General features: G+C 46.7%; 1 protein-coding gene across 2 annotated transcripts in view; it reads left to right on the forward strand.

Moving 5' to 3' along the window:
- Nucleotides 1-11,042, forward strand: part of SMOX (spermine oxidase) — a 49,684-nt gene extending 38,642 nt beyond the window's left edge. For both annotated transcript variants that reach the window (XM_079307305.1, XM_079307306.1), the window contains exons 5-7: nucleotides 2,475-3,174; nucleotides 9,116-9,276; nucleotides 10,582-11,042. In XM_079307305.1, the coding sequence (XP_079163431.1) occupies nucleotides 2,475-3,174; nucleotides 9,116-9,276; nucleotides 10,582-10,719 (999 nt within the window). In that variant the 3' untranslated portion in view covers nucleotides 10,720-11,042. The remainder of the gene's footprint in view (nucleotides 1-2,474; nucleotides 3,175-9,115; nucleotides 9,277-10,581) is intronic.
- The last annotated feature ends 9,924 nt before the right edge of the window (nucleotides 11,043-20,966 follow it).

The following is a 20,966-nucleotide window of genomic DNA, read 5'->3' on the forward strand; positions in this document are numbered from 1 at the left end:
GATTTATTTATTTTTTACCACCTGAAGCTACTCTGTTGTCAGGTTCTTTTAGTAATGTCTTACCTTGTGAGTTACACCTGTACCCCTCATCCTGCCTGAGTGCTTTTGCCTCTCAGAGACCAGAAGAAATGTAACTTTGATACTAGTAATTTGCTGAAGAAATCCCCTGAAAGCATTTTGAAGGCAAAGTAATAAAATCTAAGATAGATTGCATTAAAACCAGCTTTCCAAATGGCTTCCATAGTTCTTTTTATCTCCTTGGTGCCTTGGTTGAATTAGTTCTCTTTGGGATGAGGACTTAATGCTGCATCAAGCACTCCATGAGTAAAGTGTATCAGTCATTTTTATTTCAATTAGAATGACTTAAAAGCTTCTGAAATGAGGCAGGAGAGGCAAGCAGCACTTTGTTATGTGTGCACTGTTTTCAGGTGGGAAGTTAAACCAAAGAAGAATAAAGACCTAAAGAGTCTCACAGGAGATTTGAGATAAAGCTGAGGTTTGAACCCTGGTATCCTGAGCCTGATACCTCAGCATCCTCACCCAAAACCTTTTATCACAGAGTGTCTCCACAGCTGTAAAGCTCAGTTATTTATTGTGTTACCCATGCAGACAGGGTTAAGTCATTGGATACAGCTCTGGGTTTCCTGGTGGTTTCTCCTGTGCTTGCTCCAGGCTGTCCCAGTCAGAGCTGTTTCTGCAAGACTTGCAAATCCCTTCTCATGCAAATACCTGAGAACAACAAAGCTTCTCATACTTAAGACTATCAGATGACAGAGTGGGGATTAACCTGTCTTGGGTTATAGTCTTGGTAGCAGCTTGTTTTTCCCCTTGGCATTTTGCCTTCGTGGTTGAAAGAATCAAACAGCCACCAGTGTTTAACTTCATAATGAGGGTTGTCCTGTTGGAGCATCCAGGCAGGATGAGGATCCTGTGTGACCCTGGGGGAGGGCTGGGATCTGCTTGGGTGGGATGGAACCCATCAAGTTCCAAGTCCAAAGATGAGTCTTCTCTCAGTCCCCACTGGAGTCATCAGGCAGTGACCAGGACGGGGAAGGCACCTGTTTGTCCCTGGGAACTGCTGGTACAACCCTGACTTGTTCTCTTTGTCCCAGCACAGAGATTCCTGCCCTGCACCAGGGTGCTCCACAGGGAGACCATCTAGGCTTGTCAGGCTTCCAAGCACAGTCATTAAACTGTGGAAAGGCCTGGAAAATATGTCAAAGGGTGAGGCCAGGAATTGTAATATTCCTTAAAATGCTGAGAGAATGACGGTGTGCGAGCGATTGTGACTGCAGAGATGTGAAGGTTTTGAGATCACTGTGTCCCGTGCATCAAGATTATCATTAGAAGCTTATCACAAGACAGGCCAAACATCCTGCCTTTGTTCTAGGGATTGTTGGGAGCTGCAGCTATGCTTAATGCTCCTCCAAACATTAACCAACAGGTTAATGGATCTAAAGCTTTGGTAATCACATCAAACACACGTGGCTCGCATCTTGGCATTTCCCTTTCCCGTCTCCTTCAGTTCCTCTCCTCTGCTGGGTCCTCTCACCTCTGGCAGATTGTTAGCTGGCTGATTGCTGACTGTTTGACAGCATGCTGAAAGCTGCAGAAAGAGCTGCCAGAAGTTTTTTGTGGCTCCTTGTGGGAACATTTATTAGCGTTGGAATGAGCATCTGAGGAACGCAGCTCCAGGTTCTGCTGTAGGAGCAGAAGGCAGCAGGTCCCTGGCCTCTGCAGGGGCTTTTAAAGCATAGAAAACAGAACTTTGACCCAGAATTGTGCAGAAGCAAAGACATCATGGTGTTGTAGATTCACAGATATGTTTGGGTTGGAAAGGATCTTAGAAACCATCCAGTTCCATCCCCGGCCATGGTCTGGGACACCTTCCATGATCCCAGGTTGCTCCAAGCTCCAATGTCCAACCTGGCTTTGAAAACACTTCCAGGGATCCAGGGGTAGTCACAGCTTCTCTGGGCACCCTGTGCCAGGGCCTCACCACCCTCACAAGCAACAATTTATTCTTCATATCTAATTTAATTTGACCATCACTTTAAAGTCATAGTTCTTTCTCCTGTCACTCCATGGCCTTGTCCAAAACCCCTCTCCAGCTCTTTTGTACCACCTATAGGTACTGAGGAGGTCTTGCCAGAGCTTTCTCTTCTCCATTCTGGGCAGCCCCAGCTCTCAATTTGTCTCCAGATCAGAGGGGCTCCTCTGGTTTCTGAGCTCTGGATGATGCAAGTCAAAGTCTTTACCATGACAAAATGGTCTCTCTGGTTGCAAGAAAGACTTAAGGATTGATTTTCGTCAGATCCTATGGCCAAGCACTTCTTTAGTAGCAAAACTAACCTGGTTTCAGAGTGGAATTCAGCACTCTCATCTCATGCAGCTCCTCTGTGCCCTTGCAGAGCTGTGCTGTGGCTGAAGGGGTTGCTCTGTGGCAATATTGCTTTTGTGTTGCTTTTCCTTAGGTCGAGAGTTGTGAGAGCAGCTCCCACAGCATGGATGAAGTGTCGCTGAGTGAGTTTGGGGAATGGACGGAAATCCCCGGGGCCCATCACGTCATTCCCTGTGGTTTCATTAAGATCGTGGAGATCCTGGCCCGCTCCATCCCCAAGTCTGTCATCCAGCTGCGCAAGCCAGTCAAGTGCATCCACTGGAACCAGTCGGTCAGCAAGGAGATTGAGAGGGTGGCTGACCACAACAGTGACCTCCCTGAGGAGAACAAGGGCTCCAGCGTCTTCGTAGAGTGCGAGGACTGTGAGTTCATCCCAGCTGAGCACGTCATTGTGACCGTGTCCCTGGGAGTGCTGAAGAAGCGCCACGAGAGCCTGTTCCACCCCCGGCTGCCTGAGGAGAAGGTGATGGCCATTGAGAAACTGGGCATCAATACCACTGACAAGATCTTCCTGGAGTTCGAGGAGCCTTTCTGGAGCTCTGAATGCAACAGCATCCAGTTTGTCTGGGAAGATGAGGCGGAGAGCGAGAGCTTGACTTATCCTGAGGAGCTGTGGTACAAGAAGATCTGCAGCTTTGATGTGCTGTACCCACCCGAGAGGTACGGCCACGTCCTCAGTGGCTGGATCTGTGGAGAAGAGGCTTTGATTATGGAGAAGTGTGATGATGAGACTGTGGCAGAAACCTGCACTGAAATGCTTCGTAAATTTACAGGTCAGCCCTGCTCTGGTGGGAGAGGGAGCGTGGGGCTGGGGGATCCAATAACCACGAGGAAGGAAATGCTTGAAAGTCATTTTTAGTTCTTTGGCATTTTGTGTCCCTTTGAATGTGTGTGTGCTTCCAGCATAGCTCCTGCTTGGGTGTGCCTGAGAGCTATTTATACAGAGGGGCTGATAAACCAGCTCAGGAAGTGGTGGGCAGAAGTGCTGCAGGATTCCACATCCTCTGCTTTTTTGAATCCCAAATAACTCTTCAGCAACTGAGGCTGTTGGGCTCTGGGGGCTGATCTCAGCTGTGGAGAGCAGCACAGCCCCTTCAGAAGTTGAACCTGTTTAGATAAGTTGAGGTGTGGTTGAATCACACCCCTGACTTCCATTCAGTATCAACTCTATGGAAATCTCAATGGCCTGAATTTCAAAAAATGCATTAATCTTGAGAGTTCCCATTTTCTGGGTGCTTTACTGAAAGCTTGCTGGACTTCACAGATTTCATGTTCTGTGATCACACATCTTTAAAGGCAGCAGTTGGACTCAGGCAAGTATTGGGTGTACACTGAGAAAATCCAAATGAAATAATTTAAAGCAATAATACTTGGATTCTGGGCTTTAGTTTGTCCACAGTCACTTCTCTAGAGGTCACACACCTTCCCAAGAAAAGGGATTTTTGTATCTGAGAGTCTTTGACATCTGATGGGAGGCACTGTGCAAGTGCAGGTGAAAGGTAGCAACACTGAAAGAAATAGTGGTGGACTTAATAGCAGTTTTGAAGTAAGGGTTTTGAATTTATACAGAATTACAAGCAGTTATAAGAGCAGCATCCTCCAAGATTAGGTGTGGTTTATGCTATTTTAGAAATGGCTCCTGTGATTAAATTATTTCTGTCTTCCTGCTAGCTGGTGTTAGCCCAATCTCAGCACTTAGCAGGTTTCCAACCTTACTTCTTGTCCATGGAGCTCCAGCTAACTGGAGAAATTTGCCTTCACAAGTGCAGCATCTTTCACCTGTCCTTGCTGACCATTTTTACCAACAACATGGAGATCCAGAGAGTCACAGAATCACAGAATATCCTCAGTTGGAGGGGACCCATCAGGATCATTGTGTCCAGCTGCTGGTCCTGCACAGGACACTCCAACAATCCCTTTGTACCTCAGAGCATTGTCCAAATGCTTCTTGAGCTTGGACAGGCTTGGTGCTGTGACCATTCCTTGGGGAGCCTGTCCCAGTGCCTCTGGGTGAAAAACATTTTTTCCTGAAAGGGCTCTGGAATCTGAGGACTTCCTGCACAACTGATCACAGCCAAAAGAGGTTTTACCACTCTCTGCAGGAGCTCTAGGGTAGAGACTCTGGATTCAGAAGCTCTGATTCAGTCCCAAGCCTGCATCCTTGTTTCAGCTGTGCCTCCTGAGCTGTTGGTGTTCAGGGTGTCCCCAAGTCCTGTGTCACATCAGTCCCTATGTGCCGTCTTTCCCCTGAGCCCAGCAGGGAATGCTGCACTATACAGGCCTAGCAGGAAGCTCTTCTCTCACAGGCCAAGTTATTGCAGTGCTGAATGTACAAACAGCCTTGTTTGTTGCAACTTTTCTTGCTTAAGGCCTATTAAAAAAGACAAAAAAATTCCAAAACCCACTTTAGTTCATCAGTGGGAATTTGGCTCTTTGGGTCTGTTGTAGTTTGGCACTTGGGAGTTTGCTCTCCCTCTTCTTTCTTGGGCTTCTTCACAGTTCCTGTTTGCATGTGTTGGATGTTCCTCTGCTGCCAGGATGGAAATGTGCTGGCTCTGGGCCCTGGGTCTGTGCTGCAGTTGCTGTTCCAGCTGATGCTGCACCTGGTCACTGTCCATCAGGCTCTTCCACAGAGCTAATCTCCCTGGAGAATTCCAGGCTGGATTTACCAGGGTCTTGCCCTGCAATGAGCATTTTTGTGCATCAGCTGAGAAGTTGCCTTGCAGCTGCTCAGAACTGTGAGAGGAAAACCTGTTTTTGGAGCACCTATTACCCAGCATGACCTGTTCCACTTTCTGCCCCCAAAACCCTTTTTTGTAGAAAACCTTTTCACAGCTCTTGCAGGATTCCCTGTTTGCCTTGCTCCTGTTCTCCCTAGAGGTTCCCAGAAGGAGCAATACCTCAGGGCTGATCTGGGCCAGGTGCCAGGCTGGCTGAAATAACAGAGGTGTGCTCAGCTCTCTGTGCACCTCCCTTCTTCTCTACTGATCTGTTCAGGGGGAGTGTGAGAGGGGATTAGACCCATGATACACCTGCAGCCACTTCTGAGCACAGCTGCACTCCTCTGGTCCAGGTTCAGCTTTGAAAACCTTTCCAACCACTCAAGCTCACACAAATCAGCTAACTAAGTTAGGAAACCTGGTGATGAATACTGCCAGGATTCTGACCTCCATGGAAAACCTGGATCTTCCATGAGGCAGCTCAGAGATTCCACACCTCACTGAGTGCTCTGTGGCATCTTCTGAAGCAGCTGTTCTCTGATGAGTATAGGGGGAGCTTTATATTCAGTAATGAATCAGATACTTTGAACCTTTTAATGTTCACTTTGCCTTTGGTGGCTTTCATGTTCTGGGTATGAAATGCCCCATGCTCTTGTTCTTCTGAGAAAGAATTAATGCATTACCAGGTGGGTTCCCATCTTTCACTGTGTATTCCCAGTCTGTTGCTCGTGGCTTCAGAGTATGTTATACCAGTTTTAAGTTAAATCCATTCTTTTAGACTCACACTGAGAATCTCTCTGAGAATTGACCTGGAATTTTCCTCTCAGGTTAGTGTTGAGGATTATCTGGCTTTGCTGTGAAAAGCTCTGAGGACTGTTCTAACCTAAGGACCATCAGCAATTACTGCTTTTCACAACTGGATGCTGAAAACCAGTGTCCTCTAAATCTGATTAAATGGAATACCTCAGAGCAATTAGGAGCCTTGCCCTGCCCTCTTTGTTGGATAAACTCCCAGAGTTAGAAGCCAGAGGCTCCCTGTCAGGCTGAAGCTGGAAATGCTCTGAGTTTTCCTCCCTGACCTCCAGCTATTTCTCTGGAGGGAAACAGTTCTGTTTTGAGTTCTGCATCTCATCTCCCAGTCCCATGTGGGTGTCTGGAGCCACTCTGATGGTTGTAGTCACTGGTGTGGGGGCAGAACCACAGATCTGCCTTGGTGGAATCTTAGATCCCAGCTCTCAGGTAGGGAAATAAATTTGGGTGCCTTAATTTAGATTGATGAGTTGATTTTATGGTAATTAGATCAGCCTCAGTGTATATATTATAACCAGTAAACCTCTGTATTCACATCTCCCAGGAGCTGAAGAAAAATGGGATTGTGTGAGGCACAGGGAGTTGTCTTCCATAGCTTCACAAGTGGAAATCTGTGGCATGAAGATATGTGCCCTCCTGTTTTAGAGTAGGCCAACATCCTTTTTTTAGCCATTTAATCTCTTTGGATGGTGGAAAGTGAGAAGTTTCCACATCTGTGTTGTTACTTTTATCAGTAGACAAAGGCATGTTTACTCTGTTTAGAAGCAGAATGAGAAAGTCCAGTGAAGGATGTTCCTTGAGGGACTCTTTGTAGTTTCTGTCTTCAAACAGCAGCTCAGAATCAGAGCTTGTGCTGCATGCTCCTGTCTGACCTAAAACCAAACCCCCCCCTCTGGGTCTCCTGATTTTCCTCTAAGAAGCAGCTGCTTGCATTAAAAGGTGCAGAAGTGCAGAGTGCAGGGGCACAGAAGCTGCACAGTGCACACTCAGCTCTTGCTAACGTGGCCTCATGTGCTGGAGACCCTGGAAGGAGCTCATGGGAGTGGTGTGGATATGAAACATGTGGAATAGGCACCATTGCAGAGACTGCTTTTATTTGCAAACACCTCATGTTCTTTTTTTTTGCAGTGCATTGGAATGGGTGGCTGCCTTGGCCCTGCTTGGGGAGTGTTCTCTGACAGCTTCCATGGTGTGTTCTCCTGGGCTTTCCCACAGCCCTCAAAAATAAAACATCATAACTAATTTCCTTGACACATCTGAGCTCCCAGTTCTTACACTCCCTTGGGCTTTCCACTTCCAGGCATTCCTGCTTTGAAGAGTCTTGCAGGAACATACTTTAGAGGCCTTTGTTATGCAAAGCTGTTACTCCTGAAACAACATTGCTTAGTAGGATGTGTTTTGTTTCTGGGATATATTTATTTGCTAGTCTGTGCCATATTTTGATTTGGTGCCTGGTTTTAAAGTGTTCACAGAACACTCTGGGCAGGCCTTCCTCTGCTTTATTCCAGCCCTTATTCCCTATTCCAGCATACTCCTAAAAGCAGAAACTGAACCAGGACCTGCTCTTGGTTTTAAGGAAGTGAAGGCACAGCTAAGCAATACTTATGAGGACTAAATAATGCAGTACCTGACCATTGTTTGCATTTAGGTGTCTCCCTCTCTAAGCTGGGATGAAGAAAGTGGGGGAATTTGGGTTGTCTCATGGCAGGCTGAACATCTTGAGTTGTCACAGAGTCAGGGTCTGAGGCAGGTGGAGGATGTGAACATCTCAAAACTCCTACTTTCTGTTCTGACAGTCTTTTGGAATCACAGAACTACTGAAGTTGGAAAAGTTCTTTAAGATCATTGATCCCAACCATTCCCCCAGCACTGCCAAGGCCACCACTGCCCCATGTCCCCAGGTGCCACATCCACACAGCTTTTAAATCCCCCCAGGGATGGAGACTCCATCACTGTCCTGGGCAGCTGTGCCAGGGCTGGAAAACCCTTCCCATGAAGAATCATACAATGGTTTGGGTTGGAAGAGACCTTTGAGATCATCCAGTTCCAGTCCCCTTGCTGTGCAAGTTTTAGACTCAACCCAAGTAGCTGAACCTTGCCTCTATATGTGATGTTGCCTCAAGGGGGATCTTGGCTCCTGCAGAGGGAAATTCTCTTCACTGGAATTTTCCACATCCCCTGTTCCTCTCCTGCCATGCCAGATGCCATCACAGACTCCAGCAAAAGCAGTGACACCGAGATGGGCCAAAACCAGCCCAGCAAGAGGATCTCCAAAGTGTGACTCTCCCTGATTGTACCTGAGGCTCTTGTGCCACCAGCTGGTGGCTGCAGTCCTGGGTCCATGTTCTCCAAGGTCTTTGGGATGGGGACAGGATGATAACCCTGTCATGGGTGCATTCTTCACCTATAGGTCCCACATCCTTCCTCTTAGCTGTGGAAATATTTAGAAATCTACTTCCAGCCTCAAAAGCCTGCTTTCCATGCCTTGTGCATTAAATAAATAGAGTCTCCAGGGCTGTGGCTGGATTTGGGGGGCAGCTGCATGGGAAGCTGTTGGAATCAGGTAATACAGGTCTTGAGAATTTTCTGACAGGTCTTTCTAAACCCCCACATAACAAAGATTTTCCTTTTTTTTCCTCTTCAGAGGCACATCTCTCTCTCAAGGCTACCTAAACATCCAATTTAGACTGGGCACTCAATTAAATACTTAAATTTTGGTGAGATCAATCATTTTCTTGATTACCACCAGGCTCCCCACTGTGACCACAACATGCTTTGTGTTTTCAAACCAGGCTGTGTCCAAGGTTCCCAATGTTTTAGGAACTTTAACATTTTCATGATCCTTTCCAAAATAAACCACAGAATCATTTAAGTAGGAAAAGGCCTCCAAGGTCATGAAGTCCAAAAACCCGTGGCCAATCCCCACCTTGTCAAGCAGAGCTGGGCACTTAGTGCCTCATCCAGTGGTTCCTTGGGCACCTCTAGGGACGGGGACTCCCTCACCTCCCTGGAAAATGGAAGAGCTGACATGAAAAAATATCTGTTACATAAAGAGTTAAAGCTCAGTAATGGAGGACAGATCTGTGCTGGGGTGGATAAACAGACAGAATCCCCATCACCCACACCTTGCTCAGGCACTGCCCTCCCCCCTCTTGGCCAGTCTGACGTTTTTCTTTCCCCCCAGGGAACCCAAACATTCCGAAGCCTCGGCGGATCCTGCGCTCCTCCTGGGGCAGCAACCCCCATTTCCGTGGCTCCTACTCCTACACCCAGGTGGGCTCCAGTGGGGCTGACGTGGAGAAACTGGCCAAGCCACTGCCTTATGCTGAGAGCTCCAAAACTCCTGTGAGTATGGCCCAGATGGGGCAGTAAAACTGACAGCACACTGGGCAGCAGGTTCAGGGAAGGGAGAGTCAGAGAGAAAATCCCTGCTTTGGCCTCCAGTAGTGTGTTTTCCCTTTTTTTTTTTTTTTTTTTTAATATTTAGAATGCCAGCATCTCAGGGATAACTTCATCTCTCCCTGAATTTATCAAGTGGTGCACGTGTGTCACTTTTGGAATCTTGATACCTGCATTTAATGACCATCAGCCCTATTGTCCAGTTCAGAATTCCTCAGGAAAGCACGTGCTAATCTGTTTTAAAGATTATTATTATTATTATTATTATTATTATTATTATTATTATTATTATTATTATTATTATTATTATTATTATTATTATGACCCTGCTAATGTCTAGGTCTGAATGTATCAGGGGTGCATATTAGGAAATCTTTCTGTGCTGGCAGTGCAGGCTGAGGGAGGCCCAGTCCTTGGCAGGGGATGATGAATTTTCTCCCCAGACACTGCATTTACTTTCTGAATTTAGCAAGGAGAGCTGGAGCACACATGGAGGTGGTTACACAGCTCAGGAACACATTAAGCCAAACTCACCCCATCACTCAGGGTTATGTGTCCAAATCCAAAAGCTGATGAAAATGCAGCTGCCCAGTCCATTTCCTCCACCAGGACCTGGCCCCAGCAGAAGTAATTTTATTCAGTGCAGAAATATACTTAAGAAAACCCAGCAGGAGCTTTAGGAATCTTTCTGTGTAGTTCCAAGGGAAATCCTCCCAGAAATTCCTGCCTCAAATCCAAGTTGCAGTTCTAGCAAGCACCTCACTATTGGTATAAGAGATACAATGCTGTGTCCCACCCTCTGAGTTTTGAGATGTGAATGTTACTCTTCTGAAGTTGCTGTCCAGAAGGAAAATTCTCTTAATGCCTAAAAGGCTGAAGTGTGATTTAGGGGAGCCAGAGGGAGGAGGTGGTACAGAGCAGGTGCTCTGTGCCTCTTGCAGGTTCTCTGTGCAGATTTGTTTAAGGTTTTTGTAACTGGTGCCTTGTGGTGCATCTCATGGGGGTTTTGAGAACCAAAACTCCATAACAGATGAATATTCTGGATCCCTGGAAATGTTCCAGGCCAGGTGGGGCAGGGCTTGGAGCAACCTGGGCGAGTGGAAGGTGCTCATGGAATGGTGGGTAACTGGATGAACTTTCAGATCCCAAACCATCCTGTAAGGGAGGGCACAGAAAATTTGTCTCCTTTTAGCCTCCCACCTGCTTCCCAGTGAGTTGTGCTGATGTGTGCCCCTGTGCTGTGCCCTGCAGCCCATGCAGGTGATGTTCTCAGGGGAGGCCACTCACAGGAAGTATTACTCCACCACCCACGGTGCTGTGCTGTCTGGGCAGAGGGAGGCTGCTCGTCTCATCGAGATGTACCAGGACCTGCTGCAGTGCCCAGCCTGACCACCACACCTCCCACATCCTCTGCAGCTCTGAGCACAGGGCTTCTGTTTTATTTTACTTCACAGTAGAACAGCCTTTTATCTTTTCTATTAAAAAGAAATAAAATTAAAAAGCCCTAATTGTTAAAAATGTTAGTCATCAATTAGCTTCATTTCCATGTGCTGTATTGTTAACAGGGAAGGGTGCTCCTTTTGGTCTGGTAAACTGTTTCTCTGTCATTTTAATTCTAATTTCACTTTTGGTGCCTATCATGTTTGTTTTGTTTCTTTTTTCTTTCTGTATTGTAAGTGCCTTCTATACTAAAATAAATGTTGTAATAAAAAGACTGGGTGCTGTGGTACTTCCTGAACACTTCACTTGCTAAGTTCCAACTCTTATTCAACATTACATTTTTTTCTCTTCCTATAAAATTTGGAGTAAAAGGAAAACAGGTTGAAAATAGATCAGAAACACGTTACACAAATGGTGTTTGTATGGAGGAATCTCTTCTGAAGTGGAGATTTCCTCTGCCAGCAGTACAATCCTGACCCAAGAGGTCTGGTTAGGTTAGAGCTGACAGTGCTGTGGTCAGTGTGGTCACTGCCCCAGAGCTCATGGAGTGTTTGGACAACACTCTCAGCACAGGGTGGGATTCTTGGGATGCCCTGTGCAGGAGCAGGAGGGGAATTTGAGGATTCTCAAATCTGAGATTCTCAAAACTGAGCATTCTGGTGGGTCCCTCCCAACTCAGGGTATTCTCTTGTTGCCTTATGTTTTAATTGTGTGTCCTCCAGTGTAACAGAAGCACTCCCCCCATCAGGCAGCCCCTGGACTGTGCAGATGTGTGTCATTACGTCCAGATGTTAGTGACTCCCAAGGTTTTGCCTGGATCATGTGGAAATTGCCATCAAGAAGAAGAAAAAACTTTCTTTTTTCTTTTTTTTTCTTTCCTCAGAGAGATAAATCGTGTTCTTCTTTAAAGTCAAGTGAACACAATATAGTCATCAGCATAGTTTAAAGATATCTAAACAGTTTCCAAAAATAAAAAGTTTTCAGGGTGAAGACCTTATCTCCCTGCATTCCATTTCTCCATCTGGCTGGCTGCTGGCCAGAGCTTCATGTGAGGAGTGAGGGATGTGTCTGCCTTGGCATCTCTGCCCATGTGAAGCCTCCCTTCCCTCTGTGTGTGTGGGGGGTGGGAGCTGTGTTGATAAATGAGTTACAGAGGGGAGCTGAAGGGACAGAGAGAGGGAAAAATCCCCCTGCAGAGGGTGAGTCAGTGTGTCCCAAGATAAATGTCTGCAGAGGAGGCAGCAGCTTTGGCTCTGTCCAAGCTTAGCTGAGCTGTGCTGACTCCCTGCTGTGGTGTGGAGGTGGGATGCCTCCCTGGCTGCTGGAGAGCTGGGAAGGATGCTGGTATGTTGGATTTATTGGTGTTTTTCTTCCATTTTATCTCTTTTCATGCTGTTACTGAGTTGAGAGGGAGTTGGGCTGAGGGAGGAGAGCACAGCACACTTGATTGAAGAGAGATAAAAATTCTGTCCAGCTTCAATCACTCAGAGCTCAGCCTCAAGGAGCCAGAGCTGATTTCCCAGCAGCCAGATCTGTTGCAAAGTGGAATCTGAGGAGAAAACCAAATCCTTTGGGCATATGAGGCTGCAACACAGGAAAACACAAGGAGTTGCTTTTCCTCTTCAGTGAAGAAATTTAGGAAGAAATTCCCAATGAAAGTGTGATCAGACACTCCCCATCCCTGGAGGTGCCCAAGGAACAAATGGATGTGGCACTCAGTGCCCTGCTCTGGGTGACAAGTCACAGGCTGCACTTGGTGACCTCAGATGTCTTTTCCAGCCTAAATGATTCTTCTTCATCACAGGAAGTCCAAGGGAAGCTGCTGTGCTGGTGCTCAGAGTTTCAGAGCCCCTTTTTCTGCTCTGTGCAGCCAGAATGATGATGGTGTCTGGCTTTGCTGAGCAGGGATCTGTGTCAGGCCAATCCCCCTCACTCCTCTGCTGCCATCACTCACCACCCATCCAGCCTTTAAAATGATGCTCATGTTCCAGAGACACTAAATTTAGCAGCTGTTTACTAAGAGGTGTTTAAAATTAGCAGCAAAGGCCACCCTGAGCATGTGACAGGGAGAGGTGGTGTCACCATGGGTGAGGTGGTGTCACCTCCATGCTGCTCTCCCTTCTCCAAGACCTGTGGCATCTTCATTCCAGCTGTGCCCACCTGAAGGTTAGTAGAAAGCAGATATGGGTGCTGGGAAGGTAAGAGGCATCTAATGACTCAGAATTAATTAGGGATTGCTGGCTGTGTGGGGAGGTGTGCAGGTGCAGGCAGAGGTGGGGCTCTGGAACCCCTGGGTGATGGTGCCATGAGGAACAGGCATGGCTGTCCCCTTTCCTGGGTGATCCAGCAGAAATCATCCACCGAATTCTATTTAGAATATTATTAGGGAAAATTTCATCATGGGAAGGATTGCCCAATCCCAGCACAGGCTGCCCAGGGCAGTGGTGGTGTCCCTATCCCTGGAGGGACTTAGAAGCCATGTGGATGTGGCACAACTTGGGGACATGGCTCAGTGGTGGCCTTGGCAGTGCTGGGGGAATAGTTGGATTAAATGGGCTCAGAATTTCCCAACCTAAACAATTCTGGGGTTCTGTTCCTTGAACTCAGTGGCAAGAAATGCTTTTAAAAAGAGGTTTTTTTTAAAAAAAAAGCTGAAGTGGAGGCTCAGAGCCCCTCTTGCACCAGGAGATTGGTGGAATTACCTGCCCAAATCTGTGGTGAGCAGAGAACACTGTTGTGTGGCCAATCCCAGAATCACTGAATTAAGGTTGGAAAAGATCTCTAAACTCTCATCCATCCCTGACCTGTGATTGTCCATGCACAGAGGGGACCATCCAGACTCTGCACAGCACCTTTAATGCCTCCAGCAGGATTTTCTGGCACAGAGCTGTGGATATTTGCAGAGTTCAGCCCTTTCCCCCTGACAGGAGTGTCCCAGGATCCATCCTGGGCTCTGAACTGTGCAAGTGGGCACCAGCCAGGCTGTTCCAGGGGATTCTGATTATAAAATAAAATAAAGGATGGGGCTTAGTGCCCAGGGAATTCCCCTGGTGCTGATTTATTTGCAGACCCAGAGCAGAAAAGGGGACTGGGACCCACTGGGATGTTGTGAGACCAGCTCAGTGGAACAGCAGTGCTGGCAGTGGGTGCTGGAATTGCAGGTGGTTAAAGTGATGGAAAACTTGAGTTCTGGCTCTGCACTTGAGGATTGGATATTTTCTCCTCCTGGAGCTGCCCCCGAGGGGAGACCACTGACTGTTCTGTGATACAGGGTCTGGAGCACCTTCTGCAAGCTGAGCTCACCCGGGAAAGGTGATTTTGTGCTGCCATCTCGTGGCACGAAAATATTCTCTAGAAATAGTAAGAATTGGAGGAAATAGCTGTGAAATGACACACAGTATGTGAAGGAAGAGCAGTGGGAGCCCAGAGGATGAGCACAGATATGAGCCTTTATCAGTGGGTTCTGTTTCCATTCCTGGAGTGCCCTGGAGTGCCAACACAAGTGGAAAAACAGGAAAAAAAAAAACCCAAAAAAGGGAATTATGCTTGGAGAAGGAGGAAGTGTCTCTTTTCTCATGGGCAGTGTGGCTCTGGCCAAGGTGGCTGCTTTGGGGAATTTGACAACTGAGCACTGCCAAGAGAAAAGACAGCAGAGGCAAGGATTCAGGGGCTGGGAAAGTTGATTTATAAGGAGGAGGATTTTAAAAAAATTGAAAATACTGGAGCTAAATATGTCATGTTTGGCTGGGCAGGGGGTGAGGGCTGAGCTGGTAGATGCCAGGAACTGGGAGAGAATTTGGGATGCTCAGGGAAGGATTTTTGGCTGCTGGTGGTGATGTGGATGGGTGCAGATGATGGCTTGGCCAGGAGAGAGAGCACTCAGCCCTGCTGAGATGAGAACACGGATTTACAGCAGGGCTGTGCTCTGATCACCAGCTGGGGGCTGTAAAACTCCAGCAAACTCCAGCACAGGCACAGCAAAGCAAACCTCTCCTCCCCTGCCCTGCCTGGCTTCATTTGCAGCACAGCTGCAGACCCTGAGTGTCCCTGCTTGCAGGTAACTCAATTCAGAGTCCCAATGGATGCTTCCTTCCTGACCTGGGGATGTTCAGACCATCTTGCTAACAGCTGGATGTGCTTGTGCTTGTAAATACAGGCAGAAATCTCTGCTTGTTCCTGGTCACACTCCTGTTCCCTGGGTGAATGGGTAGAATTTTAGTGAAGACAACTGTTGTGCTCCTGTGTGGGAGGAACAAGATTCCTGCAAAATCCAGGAATCATGGAATGCCCTGAGCTGGAAGGGACCCACCAGGATCATTGATCCAGCCTCTGTCCCTGCACAGATACCCCAACAAACCCACCCTGAGCATCCCTGGTGTCCAAACCCTCCTGCAGCTCTGGCAGCCTCAGGGCTGTGCCCATTCCCTGGGGAGCCTGGGCAATGCCCAGCACCTCTGGATGAGGAACCTTCCCCTGATATCCAAAATAAATCTCCCCTGGCCCAGCTTCAGCCATTCCCTGGGTGCTGTTCCTGTCACAGGGAGCAGAGATTGGAGCTGCAGACCCTGATGAGTGTCTCCTCCTGTCCTCAATTATCCAATTACAGCTCCAAATAATGAAGTTTCAGCCCCATGGCTTTCCCCCTTCCCTTTGCCATTGTTTATACTTTTTGGGTACTGGTTGTCTCCAGCTGGGAAGGGATTGTTTTATCCAACCATCCTATGAAGAGAACTTACTGACACCTGAAGTTTCAGAGTTGCATACCAGGCAGCAGAGAACCTGAAAAATATAAAAGCCAAAACCCAAGGCATCATCAGACACCCCAGTGCTCGTGGGGAGGATGGTGGTTGGTGTTCCAGCTGTCACACAACAGGGCACAGGGGGTATTTTGGCTCCTCTGCAGAGCTGGGGCTGCACTGGGTCTTGGGGCAATTTGCAGTCAGAAAACTGTGCCTGAGCAAGGATCTTGTTTTGGGGTGTCCTCCTCCTTTGCACCCTTTGTAGGGTGAGCAGGAGAGTCCATCTCACCTTGGAATCTCTGCTCCTGCATGGATTTCTGCCCTCAGTGCTGTCCTGCTGAGGGACCACACTCTGGGCGGGGTCCTTGGTGTGGCAGTGGATTTATTGATGCTCTGAGATGCTTCATTGGATCTCTGTGCCAGCAGAGCCAGAGCCTGAAGTGGACAATTGAGGGTAAGGAGAGATCCAGACCCATGTCTGAGGTGGCCACCCCATGTCTGTTGGTCCCTGTGCTGGTGGCACCATCCTGCTCCTCACCTCCTTCCACCTCAGCCACACCCTGACACCTTCCTGCTCTGCCCAGGACAGCCTGGGAGCTTTGATCCTTTAATTTCTGCTGCCCTCTCCATTAAAACATCCATTTAATTCCCACATGGTTCTGACAGGGTGGCTGGGGAAGGCAGGGAGATTCTCCAAGCCTCTTCCATGATGCTGAGCCTGAGGAAACACTTCTGCCTCCACTTTTAAACAACAAAACAACTTCCCCATCCCTGAAGAATGGGAACATCAAGCTGCCCTCTGACACAATTGGCTCTAACTGGGCCAGGCTTTCAGCACAATCAGGGCAGAGCAATGAAAACATTTCCCCCTAAAACCTTTTCAGATGAGGAATAATTTCAGGCCAACTTTCTCTGCTGCCTGGATCCTGAATCTGTGTTTTGTGTGTGGCTTAGCAAGGAATGGCTCTTGTGGTCAAACCCCCTTCTGTCCCTCTTTGGACCATGTTTTTAGGTGGAAAAGCCTTTTTGGAACAGTTCACCAAACCCCACTTCACAAAAAGAAGCACTAAGGCTTCCAGAAAACCTTCCTCTCAGGTAACCTGCACTGAGGGTGGGTAGGGAGTAGACAGTGACAAGTCAGAGGTGGGTGGAAAAGGGATTTTATCTGGATTTGCTCTCTGTTGTCACTGCAGCTGAGTCATGGTTTTGTTTGCTTGAACTGAAAATCCTTGGGAAAAAAATCATGTATATATATATAGATATATATATATAAATACACTCCCATAGTATATGCACAGACTCATAGTCTTTATATGTATTTTTATATCTAAATATATAAATGTATTTTGATCTAAAATAGAGACACACTTTAAGGATTATAATGGAATAAAATAATAAAATAATATAATAATATTTTATATAACTATATATAATATATAATATTTTATATATAATATATAATTTGTAATATATACTATATAATATATAGTATATAATATGTAATATGTAATTAAATTGTATAATATATATTATATTATATTATATTATATTATATTATATTATATTATATTATATTATATTATATTATATTATATTATATTATATTATATTATATTATATTATATTATATATTGATGTTAAATTTCTATAGAATAATTTTTTATATCAGATTATTATATGCACATATATTTTATAGATATTATATATATTTATATAAAGATATAAAAATATGTATATTTATTTATTTATTTATTTATTTATTTACTTACTTACTTACTTATTTATTATATTTTATATATGTATTTATATATTTAATGCCCATGCTGTGGACTTTGCAAAGTGCCCAAAGATTTTGAATTCCCTCATTCTGCCCCTCCCCAGTCCCCCCTCCTCCCGTTCCCTCAGCCTGAGCAGTGTCACCTCCTTGCTATGCAGCAGCGTCACTGCAGCCACGCCTGTTGCTCCAGGACAAAGAATTCCTCTGGGAAATGCAGGAGAGGAGACTCAGCCCTGCTCACCCCTGCTCTGGGCACAGCTGGGATGGTCTTGACTAAAGGGAATCACCCCAACTCATCCTGGGCTGGGAAAGGTTTCCTTATCCTGGAGGATTTGGGTCACTATGGATGTGCTAATCCTCAGTGGGTAAGGAGAGAGAGAGAGAAAATGCCAAAGTAATTTAGAGGGAGAGGATGGGATTCTGGAAGAGAGCTCTCCAGGGGCTCTGAAGACAATGCCAGGCACATGAGCTGCTGGATGGAAATACCACCAGGAAGAAATGTGGTTTTTCACTGGGCAGGTGTTCTTACTCCACATTTCAGTGAGAAATTTTCACAGAATCACAGATTTCACAGTTGGAAAGGACCTGAAAGATCATCTAATCCCATCCCCTGCCATGGGCAGGGACTCCTTCCACTGTCCCAGGTGGCTCCAAGCCCTGTCCAGCCTGGCCTTGGGCTCCAGGGGCAGCCCCAGCTCCTCTGGGCACCCTGTGCCAGGGCCTGCCCACCCTCACAGGGAACAATTCCTTCCTAATATCTAATTTAAATCTCCCCTCTTTTAGTTTTAACCATCCCCATTGTCCTGTCACTCTCTGCCTGTTTAAAAAGCTTCTCTTTTTTCACAAACTCACTACTTTCACTAATGCAGCAGCTCCTGAGCCATGGAATGACAGTCCCATTCCCATTGTTAAAAAGAGTGTTTTTCTTTTTTTAATTTCACATCCCTTCTTGCCAGGGGGACATGGGTGGTGGCAGCCCCTCTGGAGCCCTGTGCCTGCCTGGTAGAGGCTGTTTGCTTTTGAGAGCCACAAGTGCTGCTCCTCTGACCAAACACAAGTTTTAGATGCTTGATCATAGCACTGGCCCTTTTCCAGGCAGTTAAAACCCCTGGTAGCATCAGCCATATGAAAAAATTTGGCAGCTTCTCTGCATAGTTTGAATCATTCATGGAAGGGCAAAGATATTCTTTGCTGGATTTTTAATTATTTTTTTTTCCCCCTGACATAGGCACTTTCTGGTAAATCTGCTCTCAATTTTGTCCCTTCACATGTGATTATTCATCTTTTTTCACTGATGGCTTTGGGCAGGGAGCTGGACTTGATGATCCTTCTGGATCCCTTCCAAAATGAGATTTTCTGTCATTCTCTGTGGGATGCAATCAAAATGTTGAAATCCCTCTCATGTACCTGGCAGGGAGCTCGACCCTCTGGGGTGTATCTGGTTTAATCTGGTGGGATTTTGTGATGTCCATGTCAAAATTTGCTCTCCAGCAGGTCCTTCAGTGCCATGAAGCACAAGGTGTCTTTCCAGTCCCTGGCTCTGCTTTTCCTCTGGCCTCATTCCACCTCAGTGCCAGGGCAGGAGCAGAGCTGCTCGTGGATTTCTTGAGGCAAGGAGACCACAAATCATGCAAATTTTAATGATTTCTAGGTTGTTATTGTGGGAGTGGAGGAGGGATGGTGGCCTGGAGCAGATTTATTGATGTTGTGAAGGTGAGAGATAAATTGGATACTGGGAAAAAAATTTGGGAATGGAGGATTTCTCCAAACCCTGCATGAATGGAGGGTACTCTGAGCACCACCAAGGTTCTGAAAGGAGGCAGAGAGAGAAGGAGAGGTCCTGGTGTGCCCCAAAACTCCTGCCTAGAGAGACACCTGAGCCAGCCACAACTGAGAGACACAAAACATCAGGAGGGATCAGGATCAGTGGGCTCTGATATGGGAATGCTCACAGCCAGCCCTCCCAGAGATCAGAACAACTGTCAGATTTTTATTTATTTCCTTGGGAGCTGATTTTTCTACAGCTGAACGATGCATTTTGGGCCTCTATTTAACTGCAACTCAGAGCATCAGCCCTCCAGGAACTGGAACCATTTTCTTCTTAGCTCAGAGTCATTAAGGAGGAGGATAAAGAGGAGGAGAAGGACAGGAAAAATGAACTTGTGCACCTCCTCAGTGACAGTCAATGGGTGCCACATCACCAGCCACAGGTGACCAGGGACAAGGATGATGCAAGTGTGGTCCCTGTGTGAGCCAACCTCTGCCTTTACACACCTGAGCAGATACTGCTGCTTGCTTTGCATGAAAACCACACTTCCCAAAGAGAAAACAAGGAACAATTTATGGAAAACAAAAAAAAGGAGAAAAAAAAAGTTTTCTTTCTCAGTAACTGTGTATGTACACAGAGGATATGGAAGTGCTTTTATCATAAACATCAATTAGAATAAATAAGACCATTTTTTGTATCCACTGGGAAGGTGGTGAGGATTTATTAGCATAAAAGTGACTCAGTCTCTAAGTCTAGATGCTTCTGAGTGCAGCACTTTAATTTTCCACTTTCGATGGCAAGTTTCACTTCCAATCATCAGCATTTTTTCCCAGCTGATGATATTTACACACTTCTTTTGTTGTTGTTTTTGTGGAGAGAATGAGGAAAAGCCAGCCCAGTGTGGGCTGGGTTGGTGTGTCCAGCAATGTGTGTTCTGTCCCATCTGCTGACCCGGCTGGGGCAGTGCCCCTGATCTCCTGGCACATATTCTCTGCTCATGGGCCATCTTTAAACCAGCTGGGCAATCATCTTTATCTTCCCCCAGCCCATCCTCCCTCCAGCAGATATCTCCTGTTCATGGCCACTGAGTCCCAGGGCATGGCTGATAAAATTCCATCATCCCACTGGGAGATGCTCCAGCCAGGGCAGGAGCCAAGCCTTTCCTACCCAGAGAAAAACTGAGATTTGGAACACCAGAGCAGCCTTTCCACTGGATTCCAGAGGAAAGCCAGACCCTTCCACATCATCCCTGGAGCTTCAGAGGAAACTGCACCTTCTCCAGGAGCACTGCTCCAGCTGAGCCACATCTGCCCCTGCAGGAGGATGCAGCACCATGGAATGGGACTGTGCCACCACCCTGACTGACTGACTGTGCCAGCTTGGATTCTGACTCTGGCAGGGTTGGGATTGTTCTGTGTAATACTGCATTTCTATTTTAATTTTCCTAGTAAAGAACTGTTATTCATAATTCCCATATCTTTGCCTGAGAGCCCCTTAATTTTAAAATTATAATAATAATTTGGGGGAAGGGGGTTTACCTTCTGCATTTCAAAGAGAAGCTCCTGCATTTATTGGCAGACACCTGTCCTTCAAACCAGGACAGTGGCATTTTTGGTTAACTTTCCCCATTTCCTGGGTAAATGCTGTTTGTGCCCTCAAATAGCTCCCAGACTCTGCTGAAGGCTGGAAATGTGAGTTTGATGTCAGCCTTGTGGGGTGTCCTGGAGAGGGGAGTCACAACCAGCTCCTGCTCAGCTCCAGGGACTCCTCTGCTCTCCCCTTGGTGAGACTCCAGCACTGGGATATCAGGCTGGGAGGGTCTTTCCTTTGCAAACACATCCCTTGACCTTGGTGCCCTTTCATTTTCTGACCCTTCTGACGATGTCACAAAAAGCTCTGACCAGCCAGGGCG

The sequence above is a fragment of the Erithacus rubecula genome (assembly GCF_903797595.1).
Source record: "Erithacus rubecula genome assembly, chromosome: 5".
Taxonomy (NCBI): Eukaryota; Metazoa; Chordata; class Aves; order Passeriformes; family Muscicapidae; genus Erithacus; species Erithacus rubecula.